At 44.0% G+C, this 24710-nt stretch overlaps 1 protein-coding gene across 3 annotated transcripts in view; it reads left to right on the forward strand.

Moving 5' to 3' along the window:
* AGFG1 (ArfGAP with FG repeats 1) overlaps nucleotides 1-24710 on the forward strand; it is a 72633-nt gene that overhangs the window by 27568 nt on the left and 20355 nt on the right. For all 3 annotated transcript variants that reach the window (XM_066598189.1, XM_066598187.1, XM_066598188.1), the window contains exons 2-6: nucleotides 6449-6542; nucleotides 12605-12720; nucleotides 14267-14429; nucleotides 20195-20375; nucleotides 23210-23329. In XM_066598189.1, the coding sequence (XP_066454286.1) occupies nucleotides 6449-6542; nucleotides 12605-12720; nucleotides 14267-14429; nucleotides 20195-20375; nucleotides 23210-23329 (674 nt within the window). The remainder of the gene's footprint in view (nucleotides 1-6448; nucleotides 6543-12604; nucleotides 12721-14266; nucleotides 14430-20194; nucleotides 20376-23209; nucleotides 23330-24710) is intronic.

The raw sequence follows: 24710 nt of genomic DNA on the forward strand, positions 1-24710 counted from the left end.
GCAAATGGCGCCCATAGCATGCAATGGGAAATCAATTCTTCCACCACTCGCTGAATGCTCAATTTTTCCGTGCAGAGGGGGAAAAAAAATCTGTACTGAGCATGCCCGATGGCGAGCCGCCAGGTCCATCCGCAGTACAGATTACACGGCTGCAGACCATGTACGCGCAGGCACCGCTGCTGGCAGAGCAATGTGCAGGGGGCCTAAATCGGTCTGCAATTCACTCCACCTACAGTAGAGCTGCAGGAAATCGAAGCATTGCACGGGGCCTATTAATGGGTTTTCTACATGAGACTTGTGGTTGAGGCCACACAAAACTTTTGTGCAACTTTTCTTGATGCAACTAGACAGGATTTTTCGGTGAGTCACAGGTGTTTGTTTCTAACTAATTATGTACCATGGGCTTTGGAAAAAGAGAAGGCTATAGATGGGGTGAAACGGGTCATATGACTAATACATGTAAGCATGTGACTGCGACTGCTGCTCAATAGCGAGATATACGCACGTGGCATGTATTTTCTTGGTGTGTGTATATGCGCCAAGATAGAATATGCTGCAACTTTTTTTTCCATGCACAATATACGCAATTCGTGTGAGCGGCCACATATGCGATGTGAGCGGCCGCCTATGACAGCGAATTACGTACGCAAAACCCACTTGTGTAATATGCAATTAACATATGATCATGTGGAACGGACCTAAGTGAAAATATTCAGAAATGGACGGATTTCTTGTGATTGTTGTAAGTCGCCTGAATCCCTTCCCAGGGAGATGCTTAAAGGGATTGTCTGCGTCTTCATACACCCTATTAGGGAATTCTGAGTTATTAGATGGGGGTCCGGTGTTCAGGAACCTGATCTCTTGGCTGGAGTTGAGGATGGTTACTAAGGGCTTCTCTCCCTTTGGAGGACCGGACCTGCATTACACAGACCATTGCTGTGAGTGGGCAATGCGTAATACTTTGTTTCTCCTGTGGGGGAGCTGCAGGGTAAATTGAACACTTGTTGCAAGGTTTCCCCACAGCTTACAGCCGATCACTGAGGGTCCCAGTGGGGGGGACACTTTGTGATCAGCTTATTGTCAAGGGGGATTGTCCAAAGTGGTAATGCTGTGATTTAACCGGAATGTTACGAATCGTCCTCCTGAAGTGTTTGCATCACATTTATTGCCTTGTCTTGTCTGCAGCGATGAAAGAACTTGTGAAAGTTAGTAACAAGCATGCACTTGTACTCTGCAGCCTCGCCAGATCTTGTGATAAGCTCTGAGGCCTGACGGTACATCTCCCCCGCTGATTGCATATGATCTCAATGCTTCGAAAAGACCATTGAACAAAAAATAGAAGTTTAGCGCAAACACTTACAAAGCCGTATAAGCAGATAGGTCAAGGGGCTGTCAGAAGTGGAGGCGCTCGATATAACGCTGTGATTGTGAGAACAGCCGGCGGCACTCCAGGCCTTCAGTACAAAACGTGAAGGTTATCCCTCCCATTCAGGTCAGAGGTCATGTAGTAAGTGGAATACCTGTAGTTCTAATCTGGTACAGGTGAAGTGATGGTAAACCACATTTTCCCTCCACTTGAGTGGCTAACAGACTGCTGAAGGGCCGCAGTAGATACAGGATGCTATAGAATAGCCACCACTTGCTGCTACTGGTAATATGTTATTCAGTTCGGCACTTAGTATCCCCTAATGACAAAGAAAACAATGCTAGAAAGCTTTGTAATCCTTTTTGTGGAACACTAATCTTTATCATTGCCATAAGTACTCACACCCTGTACTTAGTACTTAGCTGAAGCACCTTTGGCAGTGATTACAGCCTCCAGTCGTCTTGGGTATGATGCCACAGGGTTTGCACATCTGGATTTGGGGGATTTTCCACCATTCTTCTCCACAGATCCAGCCATTTTCAGGTCTCTCCAGAGATGTTTGATTGGGTTCAAGTTGGGGTTCTAGCCACTCATCGACATTCACAGAGTTGTGTGTATAGAATGTAGGAAGGTGCCGCACCCCCCCCCCCCCCCCCAGCATGATGCTACCACCACTATGCTTCATAACACTTAGATCTGAAGCCAAAAAGTTCATTCTTGGTTTCATCAGATCAGAGAATCTTGTTTCTCAATCTGAGAGTCCTTTAAGTGCTTTTTGGCAAACTCCAGGCAGCTTTCATATATTTCACTGAGGAGATGCTTCTTTCTCGCCACTCTGTCAGAAAGCCCAGATTGTTGGAGGCTGCAGTGATGGTTGACCTTCTGGAAGTTTCTGCCATCTGCACACAGAATGTTTGGAGTTGGTCAGACTGACCATTGGGTTCTTGGTCACCTCTTACCAAGGCCATTCTCCCCCGATCTACTTTGGTGAGTTGGCAGCTCTAGGAAAAGTCCCAGTTGCTTCAAAATACTTTTATTTGAGCGTTATGGAGGCCGCTGGGCTCTTGGGAACTGTCCGTGCTGCAGAAATGTTTTTGTAGCCTTCTCCAGATCTTTGCCTCCACACAATCCTGTGTCTGAGCTCTACAGGCAATTCTTTCCTCATGGCATGGTTTTGTCTCTGATATGCATTGTCAGCTGTGAGAACTTATATACACAGGGGGGTGTCTTTTAAAATTATGTCCAGTCAACTGAATTTCTGACAGGTGACGCCAATAAACATGTAGAAACTTTTTTTTTTTTTTTTTTAAATATCCAAATTTTTGACTTGTCATAGCAACAAAGTGCCATGTCCCTCCTCTTCTGATGGCCACGGGAAGGAAGGATTTAAATGGATCAATAGTGGAATGTGCATGCTACTTCCACTTTGACAAGTCCATAGACTTGTCAAAGACAACCCCCATCATAGGAGCTGCTTGTTGTGGGTCCAGATCCTTAGCAGGTGCTTGTTCTAGAGTTGATATTGGTAGACCTCTTGTCTTGTGACCTCCGCTAATTGCAGAAGTGGAAAGGTCACATGACAGGATGAACATGCACAGAAACGAATCAAACCCTTCCATAGCAACCCCAGAGCAAGCGTAAAATACACTACAGGTTAATATTGGAAAGCGTCGTCATGTTCCAATTTGTTATGCAGCAGTATTAATCACCCTTTTAATGAATAAATTATTGGTAACTGAGAGAACATGGTGATGACTGTGTAATATAGTGTCACTAGATATTCTATATGTGGCGAGGATGCCAGCTGTCATGGGTATCGTTCAGTCACCCACAGCATCTGCTACTGCAGCTCGTCCAGCAGGAATCGGCTCAACCACATGCTGCAAGGTATATGTAATATGCATCCGCAAGTCTACACGGATAACCTATCTGCCAGGGTGCATTAGAACGGGATCTGTGTTAGACCCTTATTACTGTGAGTTAGTCTGGGGACTGTCATCTGTAGCCCTCCTTCTGCCTCGGTCTCCCCATACTGCACAGCTTTTCTCTCTCGTTTGGTTTAATTACTGTCCTTGGCATTTGACCAGGCTACATGGCAAGTATGCTTCTCAAATTACTGGAAAATCAGATTTTCCCGTTAATTGCCTTAATGCAAGGCAATGCCACTGTAATGAACATTTTATGCATTTCTGTTTTCTGTCCTTAAAGGGGGTAGTCCATTTTTTTTTTCCTAATTCCTACCCATTCTCGCCAAAAAGTGGAGAAAAGCACGGACTGCACATCCACTTAGTCTATGCTTCTCTGTATAACGTGTAACTAAGAACTTAGTGTGTGTGTATGCATATTATATAATTTAATTTTTTGGATCAGATTGTGTAAGCCCATTAGCCACTGCACCGCAATACAAATTTTGTGGCATTCTAAATTAGTTTTCTCTACTTTTTGGATCCATCCTAGGAGGCTGTACGCTCGTCTTCTGGCTCCCTTATAAATGTCCAGCGCTGCACCTTCATACTACGCATCTGGTCTGCATTTACAGACTGCAGTCAACTTGGATATGAGATGTCACAGGCTGCTGCAGCCAGAGACCTCAGTGTTTCAATGCCGCTGGCTGTGATTGGCTGCAGCAGCCTCTGACCTCTTGTACGCAGGCTGGGTACGACCTGTAAAGACAGATCCAGCTTGCAGTATGGGGTTGCAGCTCTGGACACGCCAGGAGAGGTGACAAGGGCCTTTTTATTTTTGGCCGTGAGGAGCAGAAATTAAGGGGGAAAAAAATGGAACAACCCCTCTTAAAAGGACTGCACAGTTTATAAATTCATTACATTTAAAGGGGTTTCCAGGCAAAAACTCTTGCTGACCTGTCTTCAGGATAGGTCATTAATAGTTAATCGCTGGGGAGCCGTCACATGGGATTCCCAGTGATCACCTGATCGCCTGGTGCAGTGGGCCGGATGTGCATGAAAGTCTCCTGTGATGCATGGCTGGCCCTCTGCGATCACGGCCGGGCAATTGGGTGATTGCCGGGATCCTGTGTAATGGGTCCCTGGCAACTAACGATTGATGACCTATGCTGAGGCTGTAGATAAAAGGGATTTTCTGAGCAATAATTAAGTAGAAATAATGTGTTTTTCTCTTGTTTTGAGGGGTGGCGGTGTTGCCTGCACACACTACTTCCTGTGTGTACAGACAGGGCAGCAAGATGTTTGCTTCATGGCAGCTGTGAAAACTTTGAGTTAGAGGGGTTGTACCGTAATTGGATGCTTTCTCTATCCATATTATAGGTGATCACTTGCTGATGGGTGGGATTCCTGTGTCCCCCTCTGCCTGTCACTGTGGGGTCACCTCTTCCCCCTGCAATGATATCACAGTGAATGGAGCGCTGGCCGTGCATGCACGGTTGGTGCTCCATTCATTTCAAGGAATTGGAGGAAATAGCCGAGTGGGTGCTGCTCAGCCATCTCCGCAGTTTCCCTTAAAAGTGAATACGCTTACACAACTAACACACCATTCAGTCTCCTCCTTACTGGGATGGGTGCAGTAACCCCACAGGGAAGAGAATGGGGGACACGAGTCTCTGTCCTCCGGATCAGTGGATGAGAACCCCATCGATCAGCAGGTTGTCCCCTATCCTGTGGATAGGGGGTAACTTGTAATTGTGGTACAACCACTTTAAGGTAACTTTGTGCTGATCAATGAGCAGGGGATGACTCTGGAGGTCCCTTCCAACTCTACCATTCTATGAATGATCATTCAGATAGTTGCTGAGAAGTTATTGGAGTATATGAATGACAAGTCATTGATTGACTGTTAGTTGTTTGCTCAGATAACCTTTATAGAGGGGATCTCCTTGAAAATTTGTTTTCAAGTTGTTCAAATATGACTGTGACTTTATGGCGGACGCTTTTCATTAACCAGTGTGTTCACACTCACACTCACACTCATTTCATCATCATTGGCTGGTTCGCCAATCATCTAGTTTAAATACAGATCGTTCGGTTGTTCACATGCGTTTATACAGAGTGAACGATTTATCTGCCTGTATGTGAAGAATAGATTGTTCCATCTAAAAGCATCCTGAAGCCGGGCTCACATGAGCGTGTCTCACAGCGTGCGGCTGCGAGATATATGCATGCAGTACGTAATGATATTGCCGTCGCCATGTACTGTTATCAGCAGCAACATGGTTGCCTATTGGGATGTTGGTACAGTGTATTATGCATGCAAAGCCTGCATGTTTAATACGCTATTACCATATGCTACGGAGTGATGCAGCGTCTTATCTGTGTGGTCTTGCCATCTGCCTTATCTAGTACATAGCAGTCATGCCATCCCTATTCTGCCACCGCCAACTGTCTTAGTTTGCACAGCTGACTAGTACGGCCTCTTTTGCATGGGGTGATTGTCGCTCCAGTGCTTTCACACAAGGGTGAGGATCGCTCAGTGAATGGAGATCGCTCCTGCTGCCATGCACAGTAAACAGCCAGTCGTCCATAGATGAAGAACTGCCTGTTCACAAAGGCTGATCGTCCAGTTTTTATGAACTGCAAACTTATTGTTCATTGTTCAGTCGCTGGCAGCATTTACACTGAACGATTATTAGGATTCAGGCAATTTTGTGAGAATCTGAATGGTTATCAGTCTGTGTGAAGGGTCCAAAGCTATAGAAAACAGGAAACTTCAGCTGGAGTTACAGAAACAGCCCAGCTGGGGCGGCTTTATGCTGCTTCCGTAAATCCCATAGAAGAAAATGCGTATTCCATGTGGGGGGGCCGAAAACGGCGTTGTGATGCAACCGCCAAATGCAACTATTGACCCTCATTCGCGCGCACCTGTTTGCTGTCTGTTTTTGTTTGACAAGGTTTCTATTTGTTTCCATTATACTTGAATTATTGAATAGTGTAGTTGACTACGTTGTGCTATACTGCACATGAAAAAAATTGATAAACCAGAGTAACCCGTACGTGTAACTTATTTATGCTGTTAGCTGTGAATGCCTTTCTTCACTATTTTGAGACTTCAGTAAGAATTGCTCTATAATTAAGCTGTTTTATAACTGGTCTTGCTTTTGATCTCCTGTAGGCGTGGATTGAACCCACCCCACCGAGTGAAGTCCATCTCTATGACCACGTTTACGCAGCAAGAAATAGAATTCCTTCAGAAGCACGGCAATGACGTAAGTGTCGCCTCGTTACCCCATACACCAACTTAACTCGCACGTTCAGATTGATCAGGTAGAAGCAGTGATCTTATGAAAGCGAACTGTGCTGAATGCAGAAATTATACTGTGATCTAAGAGCCACCTCTACAGACACACGGGGCACGGGTATACAGTTTTCTGTAACTTAAAGGGGTTGTCCCGCGCCAAGCGGGTTTTTTTTTTTTTCAATAGCCCCCCCCCCCCCCCCCCGTTCGGCGCGAGACAAACCCGATGCAGGGGTTTAAAAAAACAAAAACGGATAGTGCTTACCTGAATCCCCACGCTCCGGTGACTTCTTACTTACCTTGCGAAGATGGCCGCCGGGATCTTCACCCTCGGTGGACCGCAGGTCTTCTGTGCGGTCCATTGCCGATTCCAGCCTCCTGATTGGCTGGAATCGGCACACGTGACGGGGCGGAGCTACGAGGAGCCGCTCTCCGGCACGAGCGGCCCCATTCAGAAGAAAGAAGACCGGACTGCGCAAGCGCATCTAATCGGGCGATTAGACGCTGAAGATTAGACGGCACCATGGAGACGAGGACGCTAGCAACGAAACAGGTAAGTGAATAACTTCTGTATGGCTCATAATTAATGCACAATGTACATTACAAAGTGCATTAATATGGCCATACAGAAGTGTATACCCCAACTTTGGTTCGCGGGACAACCCCTTTAAGAGCAGGGGCGCACAACTTGTGGCCCCAGGGCCGCACGTGTCATTCTGATCGGCCCACAGTGACACTGCTATGGGGAACACAGAGGCTGTAGTTCTATTTTTCCACAATCTCAAGAAGTATGCCTATGTCGGGCCATCATGGTAACAATGGGAATAGTCCTCTGTACTTCATGTTCACGGTAGCCTGGAGTTACAGAAACAGCCCAGCGGGAAATATTGTATGTTGCTTCTGTAAATCCCATAGAAGGAAATGAGTTGCACGGTTTCTGTAACTTTAAGGCTGTGGAAACAGAGTAGCTCACTGCAATTCTGTTGTTGTAAGTCCCATTCAATTCTGTGGTAGATAAAGGGAAAGGGTGCGTGAAACACAATACAGCCTGCTTAACTGGTCAAATAAGGCCGGATACACACGGGCGATATCTGGACTAGAAACTTGGCCCAATATCTCGCTTTCCAATGTGCATTTTTCACACAAATGCGAGAAGCTTTTCGTTCAGAAACGCCTCTACATCACTTCTGTAAAGTTGTAATCCTCAGGCACAATTTTCACTCATGTCAGAGGATCACAAGTGTTTGCCATTGATTTCAATGGGAAGCATCACATAGTAACATAGTAAGTTAGGCCAAAGGAGACAATGTCCATCCAGTTCAGCCTGTTTCCACTCCTCTTTGTTGATCCTGAGGAAGCCAAAAAAAAATCCAATGAGGGAGAAACCAATTTAGCCCACGTGGGGGGAAAAATTCCTTCCCGACTCCATAATGGCAGTCAGAATAATCCCTGGATCACCGGTTTGAAAGTTCCAACCGGACTCCTGGACCGGTCGCACTTGCATGCACATTGCACAGCATGCGAGTGCCCTGGGATGCCGTTAAAGGTTGCATTGAAAACAATGGGCGAGGCGTTCTGGGGAATGCCAAAAGATAGAGCATGCTGCAATTTTGTTTTTTCCTTGCAGCAATGTTCAGAGGAAAAAATCGCACATGTGAATAAGTCTGTTTAAAAGAATGGAGTTAATATTTGTGCATCTCAGCTGTGTGAATGTAGCCTAATAAGTTTTCTCTGATAGTCACGTTGGCTGGTCCCACAAGCCAGGTACATCACCCCTAGCCACGTATAGCGGCACCCATTGCGTGTGTGGTGTATTGGCCTATGCATGCGCCGGATGATCTACCTGGCATGTGAAACGCCACTGTCAACCTCTTCCATCCTGCAGAACAGATCGGGGACCTAAATCCTCCTGCCGCGTTCCAATTGAAGGAAGTAACCTTAATATTGTGCACAATATTACTAGTTTATTAGGTTCTCAGTAAACTATGTCAAACTGTTCAATTAGAATCAAGTTATTCAAACACTCCTTGATTGTTTTCAGTCACTATTATTACCGTGCAGGCCATATTTGTTGTGCACACATTGTGCTGTTCTATCCGGTTCTTCCAAATACTTGTTTCTGGGTGTGGAGGTCTTCCCCGTGAGCGCCGTCCAGTCCTGATCGGCTGATCACTGTGCAGCTCTTTGTTTTCTAGCAGGAAGGCCTGACTATAGAGCAGGAAATTATAAAGGGTGACCTTTATGTTCCCCTGCCAACTCTGCTACTGCCAGAAGTAAGAAAAGCATAATGCATTATATACAACGGTTTCCTCTCCCAACTATACTTAGTCACATACATCCACATTCCTTGGTAGAACTTGCTAATCTTAAGAAATGGTACATATTATATTCCTTATTGTGTAGAATGGCCTCCTACAGGAGGCTTGACGTTGGCAATATGGCTTATGACTACGGATTGCCATGATACCTCTGTAGTAGGGGAAAGATGGGTGGCATTGACCATTTTTTGTGTACTGTAGATTTTTTTTTTTTTTAAAGAAAATTGTAGCTTTAGCAGTTCTCCATATTTTATTGCAAATTATAACTTTGTTATGGGCCTAATGCTTTTAGAAGACCTTTTTGGACATTTTAGATAGACCTCTGCTGTATTGTAAGTCTTTGACACCTGAATTCAACACCTCCATATTGAGCAGGGACACATGTATATGTATGTGTATATATAATTAATTGTTTTTAATCTCCTTACCATGCAGACCCTGTTTATATGATGTAACAGATACGTTCGCTTCAGATCAGGTTTTCCCTTTTGCTAACAAAAATGCTGCATTGTCTTAAAGGCCTTTTTGCAGCTTTGCACTTTCTTTTTAAATCAGTGTTTTTGGAAAGGAAGACTTTTTTTTTTTTTTTTGTAATTGGTTTTTCATTAAAAATGTTTGTTTGATGACAATGCTTGTATTGTTTTCCAATGCACTGCGGACTGGAGGACGGAAATCCTAGCAAATTCTGTCAGCGTAAACAGACAGCTCCTCCCCCCGCCCGCTCCCCTGTTGTGAATGTACAGTCACTGACTTTCCACAAAACTATTTCATGTTCGTGGAGGAGATCAGAGCAGACAAAGCTTCTATTCTAGAGGGCTGTGATTAAAAGGGTAGTTTGCTTCTTTTCCATGGATTGCCTATCCTCTGAATAGGGCATCAGTAGTTGATGGATGGAGATCTTCCGCCCAGCTTTCCGTCAGTGCAGCGTCGGTGAGTGCATGAAGTGCAGGCGCTTGCTTGACTCCAATTGAAATCAATGGGAGAGCCGTGCTTCTCCTCAACTTTCTGCTTCTCTCCTGGTCAGGACATCTTGTGCAGTCCTGAGCAGTGGAGAAGCAATGCGGCTCTCCTATTGACTTCAATGAGAGTGAATTTGGGGCGTGAACTTCCTTTCCTGTCCACTGATGACAAAGCTTGGCCTGCTGTAGTGGACAGCGGTTTGGATGATCAGCCGATGGACAGGGGTCCCGAGCCTGAAAAGAGGGCAGACAGCCCCTTTTAACTTTGGGTGAATTTTCGGCTCTGATCAGCAGCAGAGAAGGGGAACTGCAAGCAGCTACTTGGGAGGATAAAATAGAGTAGATAGCTGTGTAGTATTCAGTGGGCTTGGCTATGCTACACGGCCTCTAAAAGAGAAGAGGAGCTGAGCTTGTAAATGCTCATGAGAGAGACAAGCTGATCGGTGCTGTGAACATCCCCAAGCCAGGAACTTGAATGGGAAGAGAGCCTTCAAACAAAGTATGAGGCTTTCTGAGTGCTTGAGAAGGAAAGCTCAATGCAAAAAGCACATACGAACATATTTTTTTTACTGCAGGGACTTGGTAAGGTATTTCTATATTGATTTTTGATGAAAAAGAATCCCAAGGTGTCCTTACAAGGTAGTATGGATCCTATACTATACATTCACCAAAATACATCAAGACAAGGGAGAGGTGAATGATTTCAAATTTAAAACATAAGCTTAAAATATAGGATGCTTCAATAATTCACAATAAATTTGTCAAAATCCAGCATGCCATACGCCCTTTGCCACATGTATGGGTTATTTTCTTTTCTTTTTTTTTTTTAAGCCATATGCAGCTCATGCCGGCCAAAAGCTGCATTATGGTGTCTTTTCTATTTAGCACTAATGCTATGTGCTTACTACTGCCACGTTTATGTAGCTTTGCTGTGTTGATTGCTGCATGACTGTTAGACTTGTGGTTTGGATCTATCATATTCTGCATGATTGTGTTTTTTGACATTGTCACTTTACGTGAAGTGCTGTACAGTGATTATGTGCAATTTATGATCATATTGCATGTATTTCCTAAGAAATTTTTTTAGAAATCTTGTTTGTTAGAAAAAAATTTCTGCTGCTCAGTGCTTTGGTGCGGTTTCCTCTATTGGTCACCTGATGAGCCCATGGTTGAATGAAATGCATAGGGACACTTGAGGCTACATTCACATGGTTAAGCGTGATATCTGGTCGAGAAACTCAGCCCGGTATCACACTTGTCAACGTGCGTTGCACACAAGGATAGGAGGCGTTTTTCCTTCAAAAATTAATTGCATAACTTCAGTGAAATTGCAATCCTCAGGCATGTGTTTCACGCCCGTCAGGAGATCGCAAGTGTTTCCCACTGTTTTCAATGGGAAACATTACACTCGCAGGCACATCGCATGGCATGAGAGTGCATGCAATGTCTTTAAAGGTCCCATTGAAAATAATGAGTGAGGCGTTCCAAGAGTGCCAAAAAAAGGGACATTGCAGCAATTTTTAACCTGACAGCATCGTCGTGAGGAAAAAAAAATTGTTCATGTGAAAGAAGTTGGAAGAATGAAGTTCATATTCACACGAGTTTTGTATGTATCTCAATGCACAAAACTCACAAGATTCGTGCGAATGTTACTCAACTGCGGATTTTGCTTTCTCTGTGTTTGTCCCTGTTTTTACTACCTACTTATATACTCTAAATAGAATCATAACAGAGTTTTCTAGTTTTCAGGTTATGCGCAGAGCCGCCCTTTTCAGGGCGATCACCCTGCATGTTGCTGCATAGGCCGATTTTAGTTACTAGGGATATTCAGGGACAGTTTGTCCATTCCCCTTACACTCATTCCTAAGTTGAAGTTCCTATAGACAGCCAGCAAGGTTCATGAAAAATAATACCTAGTTATATGGACTGGTCTACAGGAGCGATAACATCCATCTTATGGCTGTTATAGATGACCGTTTTCCATACATGTGCTGTGGCGTTACACATTTGATAATGATCAATGTCCTGCCTTGGCATCTGGGATTTTGACAAATTTATTGTGAGCTATTGAAGCATCTAATATGTTAATCTCCTCTTATTAAAGGTTCTGCTTTAAATTTGACATGATTCACCTTTGCCTTTTTATTGATATTTCATGCACAAAGGTTTCCATAGACTTTAAAGGAGTTCTGTCGTTTTTTAAATAGATGGGTCCCCTAATAATAATAAAAAAATAAAATTCCCAAGGCGGATGGAGTCTTTGATCAGCTGTCAATCTTCAGGGAGTTCTGTTGCAATATTCAGCCAGTGTGTAGCCTACAATGTGCAGAGTCCTGCAGGGAGTAAGGGGGCGCTCTCGTCTATGAACTCTAACAGTGCATTGAGGCACTAAAGTGAAGCAACAGCACCAGAGCCCTTATCAGGTATACAGCGTGCTCAGCAGCCTTTTATTATAATAATGGACAACTCTCAAATGACCTTTTATCTATATATGAAAAAAGCAGTAAAGGGAAATCTTTGTAGAGCCGGCGCAGTGGGTCCGGAGCTTTTGCCAAAAACCTAGAGTGATTTCTTTTTCTCCTTGTAATTCCTTCCCAGTTGGAGTTTTACCCACATTGACTCGTACTGAATGTGCTGCTTTATGCAGTGAACTCTTCACCTTTTGTCCTGCGTCTTAAAAATGCAAGTAATGAGTATTATAAGCTTTAATTACATTCTGCTTGTTCTGAATATACATTTTTTTTCTATTATTCTAGGTGTGCAAACAGATCTGGCTAGGATTGTTTGATGATAGGTCTTCTGCTATCCCAGACTTTAGAGACCCTCAAAAAGTTAAAGAATTCCTACAGGAAAAATACGAGAAAAAGCGATGGTAAGTGCAGCCGAACGTGTCCTGGGATAAAGAATATTGTAGGGTTATGGGAAATGACGAGATTTAATGCCAGGTTAAAGGTTTTCTCACTATGGAAAGTGATGTAACGCTAGGATCTATTACTTTCTGACTGCGGAGACTCCTACCGATGCTTGCAGTAAAGGGGGTACCACACTAGTTCCGCACTGGAGCCCCTTCCGTTTGCCGACGGGCTTTTTTTCCATTAGGAAATGCAGCACAGCCACATTCATTTAAAGGGAACCTGTCACATCCCCACATCATCAGAAACTAAGCTATAGTGGTGTTGGGGGACGTGACAGGGAGTCGGGTCATATGCTTTTTTTTTAATACTCGCTTGCTCCCTTGATCTAGTGGTGTCCCCTCCAAACTCCCGGTGGCGCATGAAAATCTGACTCGTTCTCAGAGTTCTGTGCTCATGCTATCCTAGAAGTCTATGCTCAATTGACACAGACAGTACCGGAAGCCGGCCCTAAGAACAGCCTGTCCGGGTAGAGGGGAAGACGGGTTTGTTAGAGGCATGCAGCCAATACCACTGATTTTTATCCGGTGATGGGTCCACTTAAAAGGGTTATTCCCATCTCGGGCAACTATGATTGAGATGTGAAAAGCTGGGATTACTGCAGCAGCTGAAGTGGTTGTTCCACGCTGTTCTCGTAATGCCATAGTAGTGAATGGAAGCTACAGAAATAGCGTAGCACAGTGAACTTGTCTCTTTCCCCAATTCTGGCAGCTGTATTCAGGTATTTACTCCTATCTTAGCCATGATTGTCTAAGATGGCAATAACCCTTTATTGCTTTTATTTGAGGCCTCTGAATTTGTGTGCTGTCTAGCAAGTATTTCCAATTCCTTAACCGGGGTTCACATATGCCAGAAGTGGGGCATTAATTAGCTGTTCATTTTTCACTTGTTGAAATCATTTAGAGAGTCGGGATGGAAATTCTATAATATATAAATGCCAGAAAGAAAGCATAATGCATTTTGTGGTTTTTAACAACTTCCAATATTTGTACAGTCACTTGTTTTTAATAACCTATATACACACACTTTTTTATCTTTTATGTGTAACCATCTTATTACAGATGTGGACGTAATGTTTCACTTGAAGTTTCATTTAAAGTCTGCATTTTTAACAAACTTTTGATACGTGTCTGACATGTCAAAAGATTTGATCAGTGGGGTGCCGCTGCTGAGTCCCTAGCTGATCGCCAGAATGAGGGTGCTGCAGCCCCTTCAGCTGTCCTTGCTGCTTTTTGGCTCCTCCCGGAAGCTGAAGACTGTCTCATGAAGGTGTATTGTTCCAGTGATCAGTGGGGGTCTGCGCAATAGGACACCCACTGATCAAAACGTTTGACATGTCAAACATTTGTGAAAAGTGCATTTACTTTTTAAAGTATTTCGGAGAGCCGTAGGACTGTGAATACTGGAGCATGAAGGTCTCTGCCCACTCTTACAGTCGGGCTGAAGTGTCCACTGTACTCTGTATTTACAGTGTTCCCTTTTGGTTTCCTTCCCTTTTCTCCACAGGTATGTCCCTCCAGAACAAGCCAGGGTGGTGGCCTCTGTTCATGCTTCTATATCCGGGTCCTCTGCAAGTAGCGCCAGTAGTACACCAGAAGTAAAACCATTAAAGACTCTATTGGGGGAGGCTGCACCATCTCTGCAGCTGAACAAGGGGACTCCGAGCCAGGTGAGCAAGTTATGTGCAGAATTATAATGCAGCATACATGCTTAAAGGATTACATATAGTGATCTAGTGGTCACAAGACTGATGCAACATCCATGCTGTATCATGAGCACCATGTGATGCTCCCATAATGAGAGGCTACCTGCTTTTGCTTGCCTGTAACATGAAAGTAGTGCTACTTGGAGCTCAGTACCGATTGCATACAAACCCCATCTTGATTATGCTATGATCTGTGGCGTAACCTTTGTGCATGGTCTTGATAAGGGTTGTTAGCCGTTTAGTCGATCCCGACCCTCGGTGGCCCTAAAGGCAAGCTCTCTCCATGTTTTCCACTTGATAAGCGTACTGTTGTACTTACTGGTTCCTGATATCCTGCATTCTACAGTCTAGATGTAGTAAATATTTCCATTGTCTAGCGTGAATATTTTTTTTTTTGTTTATTTTATCCATAAATTAGTTTTTCCCCCTCACATCTAGCACCCTCTTCTTTGTCCCTCCCGGTCTGTCCATGTTGCCCACCCACAGCACTGAGGGTGCATAATTACACTAAAGTACCCAGTTTATATCTTGGCTCACATTGGTCAGTGTATGTAATTTTTTTTTCAGCAGTTTCCTCCAGGACCTTCTGTAGGTACAGGTCTATAGGTAAATTTTGACCCTAACTGTATAATTCATTCTTTAAGGGCCTTCCTATTTTGGACCTCTTAAAGGGATTGTGCTGAGTTTTAAATTTAATCTTATCCACAGACTATGGGCCAAGTGTCTGATCAGAGAAGGTCTAACTGCCGGAACTTTGACAAATCGCAAAAACAGGGGTTCTTTGTACCCCAGAATGAATGACAGTGGTGATTGAGCATGTGTGTACCACTCCATTCATCTCTGTAGACTGATGGAGATGGCCTAGTACAGCGCTCAGCAATTTGTCAGTCCCATAGAGATGACCTTTATTCAACTTGACTCAGTAACCTAATGGTGACCTTCAATTGCATTATGAGGCACCTTCCCCTGTTAAAAACTTTGGGTGCTCCAGCAACACTTGATTTTAGCACTTACTGGCAGTGGCTGTGATCAGGCATGTGTGCTTAATATCCCTGGTCTCGGGACAAGATTGGACTTGGGACTTGGGACATGGTCCGTTTGTAGCTTTTTCTAAGGTGGCCACAGCACTCGTCTCACTACCCTGTTCACACTGTAGTCTGAGACACTTCATGCTACTTTTCTGTTGACCAGTGCTTGCCAATCAGAAAGCTGGGGTGTGTGCAGCATGTGAACTGGGTAGTGAGAAGAGTGCTGCAGTCATCGTGGAAGAGCAGACTGGGTCCCAGGAATTGATGGAGTGCAGCAGGTAATACAAATTTATACCAGGAATGGACGGTTGCTTTAATTAAAGGCATTGCATGACCTAAAGGTGCGTTAGTTTGCACCTTGAAGGTGGTGGTGGTGGGGGGAATGGAATATGTAATGCTTCACACATTTTGACAGGTTTTGTCTCAGTACAACTTTCCCTACTTAATGGCATGAGTTCCACTAACCTACTTTTCTACAAACCTTACCTTTTCAGAGCTGTTCACATCTACCGTGTTTCCCCGAAAGTAAGACAGTGTCTTACTTTCTTTTTATCCCCAAAAGCCAGACTGTCTTACTTTCGGGGTATGTCTTATAATAAAAAAAAAAATCATTACTCACCTCCCCCGGCGTTCTGTCGCGCTCCGGCAGGATGTCGCTCGCTCCTCGTCCCCGGCGCAGCATTGCTTTCTGAATGCGGGGCTTGAAATCCCCGCCTCCAGAAAGCTAATACACACGCCGTCAGCCAGTTACAGCCATTCAATGACAGCATTGAATGGCTGTGATTGGCTGAAGGCGCACATGGCTTCAGCCAATCACACTATTCAATGACATCATTGAATAGTGTGATTGGCTGAAGCCACGTGCGCCTTCAGCCAATCACAGCCATTCTGTAACTGGCTGACGGCGTGTGTATTAGCTTTCTGGAGGCGGGGATTTCAAGCCCCCGCATTCAGAAAGCAATGCTGCGCCGGGGACGAGGAGCGAGCGACATCCTGCCGGAGCGCGACAGGACGCCGGGGGAGGTGAGTAATGATTTTTTTTTTCTACGGTATGTCTTACTTTCGGGGTACGGCTTACATTGGCCGACCCCCCTGACACCCCCGATACGTCTTACAATCGGGGGTGACTTACTATCGGGGAAACACGGTAGTAGTATGTGAACAACTGAAACATTCTCTCTTCATGCTGTTCAAAATCCTGGTAAATTTGGATGGTGCGCAAGTCATTTTATAGAAGTGTCCTGTATGAGCATAAAGCACTCAGTAGCGCCCAGCATCTATGGTGCATACCTGGGAGGTGACTGCTGATACTGCGGAGCTCTCACGGGGCCTACTCTCATTACAGCTTTATTATAAAGCCTCTGTCACAGTCCTGTTCTATTTTAAATATTCTCTTGGTATTCAGTGAAATGATGTTTCTTACTACTTTAGTGTCCTTAGCAACACTTTTTTTTTCTTCCAGGAAATGTTAATTGGTTGGGAGATCATCTAATGGATTAGCCTACATTGATAGTCTGTATAGAGTAGAGCTTGTTGCCCAACAGTATATATCACCTCCCACTGCACACCTCAACATGCAGGGAAGTTTCCTAGACAGCAGAACCTGTAATCATTATTGATGAGACACCATTTTTAATAGTAATATATAGTTGTTACTCTTCAGTGTTTTTTTTTTTTTTTGCACAAATTAAAATGACTTTATACCAATTAAAGGCATTGTGCATCAATACTTTCCTTCCCAATTGGACAAAGGGTTAAAAAAAAATGCAGCTAAATGCTGGGCGGGTAATTTGCATTGGTCCTATTCTAATGTTGCCATTGCAGCTGTATTGCCCATCCTGCAGTTGCGTCTCTCCATACCAGGTATCTGATTGGGCAGGACTGTATACAACCAAACTGCTCAAAGAATGTCATGGCTGTAGTTTAACCGCAGTATCTAATTCAGCAGGGTCAAAGCTGAGCCACAGGACTCCATTGACTATAGTGCTTCCCGCCTAGTTGACCGGTTTTAGAGTGGAAGAAAAATCTTTTTCTTCCGGTATTTGCAGCCGGACCATCGATGGAACCTTTTACAGGAGGTTTTGACGCAGATGTGAAACTAGCCGAAGACAGGGAAGTGGAGTTGACTCTTAACTAGAGTCACACGAGAATTTTTAGGGTTGATTAGGTTCAAACATTAACATGCAGCTTAGCTCTGTTGTGACATTTGCTGGACTGACCTCTTCTGCTGCTTCATGTTATTGCCTATCTCTGAAATGCTGAGGCGACATCTGACTTGTTTCCCAATTGCATTTCCCTTTTCTTGATGTTGCTTCCTCTCTTGATTCTTACGCCGATGCTCCGCTTGCAGATACTTGGGGCGGTGAATGAAGGCTTCCTCTTGTTTTTCCTGCCAGTGACTCACGCTCATCCTTCATTGCATGACCTTTTGTTCCACAAATGCTTTCTCTGAAACCCTTTTCCTTTAATAACCCACTTTTTCCTAGAAATGGCTTTCCCCACAAGTAGTAGTAGTTTTCTAGTTGTGCCTTTGCAGTCGGCATTGAGATTTTCCAATAAGTAGAGCTCTAATGAACTGCCCAACTAATTACTGCTGCTTTCTACCACCTGCTAGAACACAAGTGCGATCTCTCAAGGGACTGCTACGTAGGAGGTGGTAAATTATTTAGTATGTAATTTACATTGTCTGAATGCTGGGTACTTCAGTGCGTAGCCATAAACAAAAATATGGATGCAAGAAATGTAATGGACTGTAGTCACTTCTAGTGTGCAGTAAAACCTTCCTTTCATCTCTCCAAACTATGTTGTAATGTGGAACTCTGCTTCTAGTCAATTACAGTGCATTGCTATCTTGTTGGTATGAAACCACAAACTCCCGAGCGGGTTCTGACAGTGCTGGAGTTAGTTTCACAAGAGCTACTACAGTTCAGAGGCCATACTTTTGTAGAGCGATGTTGTCCATTCTGTGACTTTTCCGCTATTAAAGGCTATGGAAAGCTTTGTGCATGAAAAATCAATACATAAATCTTACTAAGGCCACTCTCACACAGCCCGCTTTTTAACTGCGATTAGCGCACCTTATCAAATGTCACGCTAATTGCAGTGCAACGCCTTCATCGATTTTTCAATGGGGTTTTGCAGACCAGCAGCTTGCATGCAGTGTTTCTAGCGCCACAATTTCTGAGCGCTGTCTGCTTTATTTTTGCACGATTTAGCGCACCTCCTCACCAATTACACTGATGGGGTGTGTTAAACGCTATAGAGTGCATTCAAATATGCCACTCGAAAACGTGGTAAAATGCAGTGTTTTGTGAATGCATGTGTGAGCAGCCTATCTGATTTTTTTTTTGCGTTGAGCTTTCATTCTTGTGCATTTAAAAAGCCTCCTACTTTGAGTGCAGGCATTCCCAGCACTGATCAGCTAGTCTTTCACGAATGCACACAAGCTCAGTTCCCCTCTTCTGTTTCAGAGGCTGTGTAGTATAATCACGCCCATTCAATACTACACAGCTATCTCTCCATCTATATCATCCTTGAGTGGCTGATTGTCCAGTTCACAGTTTATTGATGGTAAATGCAGGAAATTTACCAAGGGGGTATTACAGCCCTCTATAGTAGCTTTCTCTGCTTTCTTCCACCACCCTCCAGCAGGGTTATACAGCCCTCTAGGATAGCTCAATGGAAAAGCAGTGAATGCAGTTCACAGCAGGGAAGCAGGCGAGGGGAGGAGCTGAGAAACAACCAATCAGTTTACGCTGACAGTTTGCTAAGATTTGTCCTCCGGTCTACAGTGCCGTGAAAAACAATGCAAGCATAGAAACCAATCAGAAGTGAATCGCAAAAAGTCTTCATTTCCCAAAACAGAATTATTAAGAGAGAGAGTGCTAAAGTGTACATAGCCTTTAAACTTACAATGGCAGCAATGCAAGTAGATAATCATAACCCACCGAGGGAGCAAACTAAAGGTCGAGGAAAAATGTGTGTTTCAGAATTATTTTTTTAAGCATTATTAACATTGGATTTTTTTTGTGTGTACACAAAGGTTCATGGGATAACCAGTTTAAGATATATAAATAGTAATATCTGCCATATTAAAAACTTGAAGTCTTAGACTTGGTCAGTTAACTGGGTGCTTTTGGAAAAAACAAATCATGAGCCTCTTTAGGAGTGGCATAGGGAGCTTGTCAGCAGGCAGGTTAATATGTACTCCAAATGTTGTAACTGATACTTGAAGAGTAACTGCACTTGTGTGCAACTTTTGACGTGTCAGAGATCTGTGCCCCTTTTGGGTGTGCCTGCTGCTTTGTCTTCTCTCGGCAGCTGAAGACTGCATCAGAGGTGTATAGAAGGCGCCAATATACCCCTATCAGGCCGTCTTCAGCTGCTGGGAGGAGGCAAAAAACATTGCAGACAGCAGAAGGCGCACAGCGCTTGAGGAAGCGATGCAGCCCCCCTCATTCTAGCGATCAGCCGGGGTCTCTGCAGCGGGACCCCCCCCACTGATCAAAACTTCTGATGTGTCTCCCTGACATGTCAAAAGTTTCACAAAAAAGTGCAGTTACTCTTTAAGGTCCTCTCACACAGGCCAATAATTAAGTGCGATAGATCCTGCGTATAGATAAACCGCAGGACATGTAGCTGGGGTGAACATGACATGGTTTAAATAGCTTCCTGGCTGGCTAACAAAGGTCTTGTTTTCAGTCTCCTGTTGTGGCTCGCAATCAGGTGTCCCTCCAGCAGCAGCATCATCACCACCATCATCATGAGAAGAAGCAGTTTGACCTCCTGAGTGACCTCGGAGCAGACATCTTTGCCACTCCTGCACCACAGCAAGCCGCTACTGCTAACTTTGCCAATTTTGCAAACTTCAATAGTCATACAGGTAAGAAAGATTCTGTAGTCTTATTCCACCCCTGAATGTTATTGATGCCCCACGATGCATTTGCAGCAGCCATTATTTTTGCAGTCCATGTGGCATGTCAGAATTCTTTGAATTGCCCCTTAAAGTTTACCAGAAGTACTGATTTCTCAAAAACTACCGTATGCGTGAAGATGCCCTAAATGCCTCCAGTTCGTTTGTACGTTCTGGAAGTTTGGGTCAGGTTTTTCCAACTTCTTATGTATTTGTTTTTGGTCAAGGGGCAGATTTAATAATGTAACAGCTTGTTGCATAATTTAGGGTTCCCTGAGAAGCAGTGTCAGGTTTTTTTGGATGTCGGCCAGTTGCTGGGGAAAACAATGCATACTATGTCTTTAATGACATCTCGTCCCGCTACATGTTTTCTTGGGGACTCTTGTTGAAGTGTAAGGTGAGCTCACGCCGTTCCTCATTATACATTAATCATGTTCCACTTTCCTATCTTTTCTTTTTTTCAAGTAAAACTTGTCTATCTATTTAATTGGTTTTTCGTTAATAAAGGCTTTATTTGGTATTGGAAAAAACCCACATACTGCATTTTACTATCCTTATGAAGTAACACACCAAAGATGGATATCAACGCAAAACTTACATTTTCTTACGTTCTTAATGGGGGTCATGGTCACCAAGATTAATGTATGTATATCTTATTTAGACGTCAGTGGAGCTACTTCTGTAGCAAAGATAGTAGACCGTGGTGAATGTGCTGGATGTGTAATCTACTATTAAGTTACAGAGCACCATTGCTATCAAGGATGGTGCATTAAAAACTAACCCTTATCAACCATTAGTGATCTAAAAAGTGTAATTAAAAAATATTCAAAGAGAATAATCAATGACCAAGCATTAATGATTAAACTATATGTGGCAGCAGAGTTAGGCCGCATGCGCACAGCAGGTCTGGATTCCGGCAGCAGAATCGCATATGGAATCTGGCGCTGAAAGTGGCTGGTGACCCCGCATACCTGTATTTCTTCATCTTGATCTGTACTGCAGATCGTCCATTGCGCTTCTGCACATGCGCAGTACAGATTTCCCTGCGATGTCACTAGGCAATGACGCAGGCCCTGCGGCCATTCTGAAATTGACATTCCGGAATGGGCACAGGTTGGGCGGCTTCCACTGACTGCAATGGAACCCATCAATGTGGGTCCTGCACGAAAGTAGAGCATGCTGCGATTAAATCCCCCCCACCTGCGAGCGGAAATCGCAATTGATTTCCGCTCATAAGCATGAAAAATCACATTGTCATAGCATGCTATGGAAGGCATACACCCGCCCCGGATTCCACAGCCCAAATCTACCTATGTGTGTGAGGCCTAAGTCAGGAGAAGGCAAAAAAAATCCTTCTCAAGTATAAAAGAGTAGTATTTGGTATGGTAAAGAAACTGAGGCATTGCCAATGGCAGTCATAGTCTAGAGTCTGCCAGCAAATCAAAAATCTCCTCCCGCCACCCTGACGTTTCACTGGACAGATGGCATCATCAGGGGATTGGGGCAGCATGCATTCAGCCCCAATCCCTCAATGATGCGGTTTGCCCAGCAAGACATTTTTAGTTTGAGAAACTAAGTGAAGAGGAGAAAAAATACAAAACCTCTCTTAAACAAATACTAGACTACCAAGCTTGTATAGCAAAGACGCTAATGCTTGACTATTGCTACGCTATCTGCCAGCAAATCAGAAATATCCTCCTGCCGCCCTGTCATGTCTTGCTGGGCAGACCGCATCATTCAGGGGCTGGGGCTGAATGCATTCTGAAAAAAAAAGGTTTTCAATTCCCATTGCTCTGAAGACTTGTCTAATTTGAAGGAATGCTGACATCCAATAGGTGGCGCTACAGAGGGATTGTTCCATCTCCCTTATTTGAATACCAGACACAGCACATGGATGAGAGTGGTGCAGTGTCTGGTAGACCTCCATAGGGGCTCACTGGATTTTGTGATCAGTGGTCACACCTACACTGATCACATAATGATGGCATGTATGAAGACCCACATCATTGTCACTGTGGTAAAGCCACATGTAAATACATGCCGTTTTGCTGCGGACTTCAGGTGTGATACTACAGCAGTAAAGCCTCCATGGACCTGTACCTTTTAGTTTTGACACCCTTGTTACAATTCTAATCATATGTGTCTGAGCTTCAGTTTAATCAGAGATGCTGGGAGTGGTAGTTAAAGGGGTTTCTAGGGAGAATACTATTGATGAACGTTCCTCTGGATAAGTCATCAGTAGGTGATCAGCTGGGGTCCATCGCTTGGGATCCCGTCCGATCAGCTGAGCGGGCGCATGCTGACAGTGCCGCAAATGCACAGAGGTCGGAGCAGAATTCTCCACGCAGCCCTCTGTGTATTAGCGGTGCTGACAGCAAGTGCCCGCTCAGCTGATTGGCTGGGGTCCATCACTTGGGACTCCAACGATCAACTATTGATGACCTATCCTGACGATAGGTCATCAATAGTATTCTCCCTGGAAAACCCCTTTAACGGCGGTCATGTGTACATCGAGGACAATATCTATAAAACATAAGCATTCTAATGCTCCAGAGAGATAAGCTATGGCACGTGCCAAACGCCTCAATGCTACATCTTCTCATCTTCGTTGTTCTTGCCAAATAAGTATTAATGAAGTCATTCCTTCATTGTGCCTCATTTTGACATTTCTATGTTTTCACTAATCTGTTTATTTTTGATGTTGGCATTTATTTTTTGGTATTATGTTACTCATCCTCATTAACCCCATTATGTTATTTTTTTTTCCTTTTTGTTTTCTCCCCTTCTGTTTTCCACATTTACAGCTCACAGCTCTGCCAATGCAGACTTTGCAAACTTTGATGCATTTGGACAGTCTAGTGGCGCGAATAGTTTTGGAGCGTTTCCCCCATCGAGTCAGACACCCACCCAGCCTTTAAATACAGGTAGTTTTGCCTCTCCTGCAGCTTGCATAGGAAAAGCCTCGTGCTATAGCTGACCGCAAGATGCTGACCTCTCCATTCCTCTGTGCTTGTGCCTGTTCTTACATCTGCTTAGTGTATTGCTGTGTATTATAGTGTCTTTATATTACATATTGTGTTGTGTGTGCTTTCTTGTCTTCAGTCAGTACATTTTCTCTAACCTTCCTGTTCTTATTATAGTTTTACCAGCATGGCTTCCCTTCTATTGAAGCGATTTGACAAGAGCTGTGTTTTTGGTTTTTGTCTTATTTTATGGTTTTGTATGTATGTTAATATCCGTCACCATACAAGGGCTCGGCAATATAGCATAGTGCACAGTGGCTGAATTCTCTGCACAAATATCTTGGAATTCCTCTTTTATATTCGTGATTCGTGGAGATGTGACGCTGATGGCACAAAAAAATAGAGGCAGATTCTCAGTCTTGCCTAATCGGTACCGATCCTACGATCAGGGGCTGTAGCCCAAGTATCACACGCAGCCATATTTGTATGCGCTTGGATGAAGATGATGCCGCCCAGAGATGTTGGGAGGTCTCCACCATCTTTATAGTAGACTGTTTCAGTAGCTGCTAGGAAGCCTTTCATAAGCTCTACTAACACTTTCAGCATCTGCTCTGGGTATGCTCCCAACCACAGGTCCTCGTTGACACAAATGTCTCTTTGGCTTTTCTCCGGCTCAAAATACCGCTTTTTCCTCTGTCCAAAAGCCAGGCATCTGAGCAGAAAGCAGATGGACCCTATTACAGTCAATGGGGTCTGTTCAGGACTGTTCAACCGTGGAGATTCCCTTTTCCTGCTCCCCCAAACGGAGCAGGAAAGGGGAACCCATTCTTACAGATGATATTACAACTGTATGTCATAAGTTTTTCATCTGCATTTGTCTCCATATTGTTTTTTTTTTTTCTACTGGGCAAAAGCGGGCAAAAAGGGTCATGTCGCTGTTACTTTGTTTTTTTTTGTTTTTTTTTAAAGCCATGAAAAATATGGCCACATAATAAACCCAGAGCTAATGTTAATCCATGTATCCATAGTCTGAAAAACACGGGCCAAATTTGCAGCTAGAATACACTCGTCTTAAAGCGGCCTTAGGTTTAGTGTCCCTGCAAGGTTCTGTTCATACAAACCTCATGACTTCCATTTACAGTAAAGCTACGACCACTACGCGGAATGCGTTTAATTTTAATGGGGTCCGTTGAGGCTCTGGTATATGTGATGGTAAGAACTAGCTCTGTATATGGCGTTATTCTTACTGTTAAAGGTATTGGAAGGAGCAATGGAGGCTTTCAACGGCAGTGGGAAAACGGCCTGACCATGCAGTATTTATTTGGTTTTGGGAAGTAGGCAA

The sequence above is a fragment of the Eleutherodactylus coqui genome, chromosome 1, assembly GCF_035609145.1.
Source record: "Eleutherodactylus coqui strain aEleCoq1 chromosome 1, aEleCoq1.hap1, whole genome shotgun sequence".
In the NCBI taxonomy this organism is placed as follows: domain Eukaryota; kingdom Metazoa; phylum Chordata; class Amphibia; order Anura; family Eleutherodactylidae; genus Eleutherodactylus; species Eleutherodactylus coqui.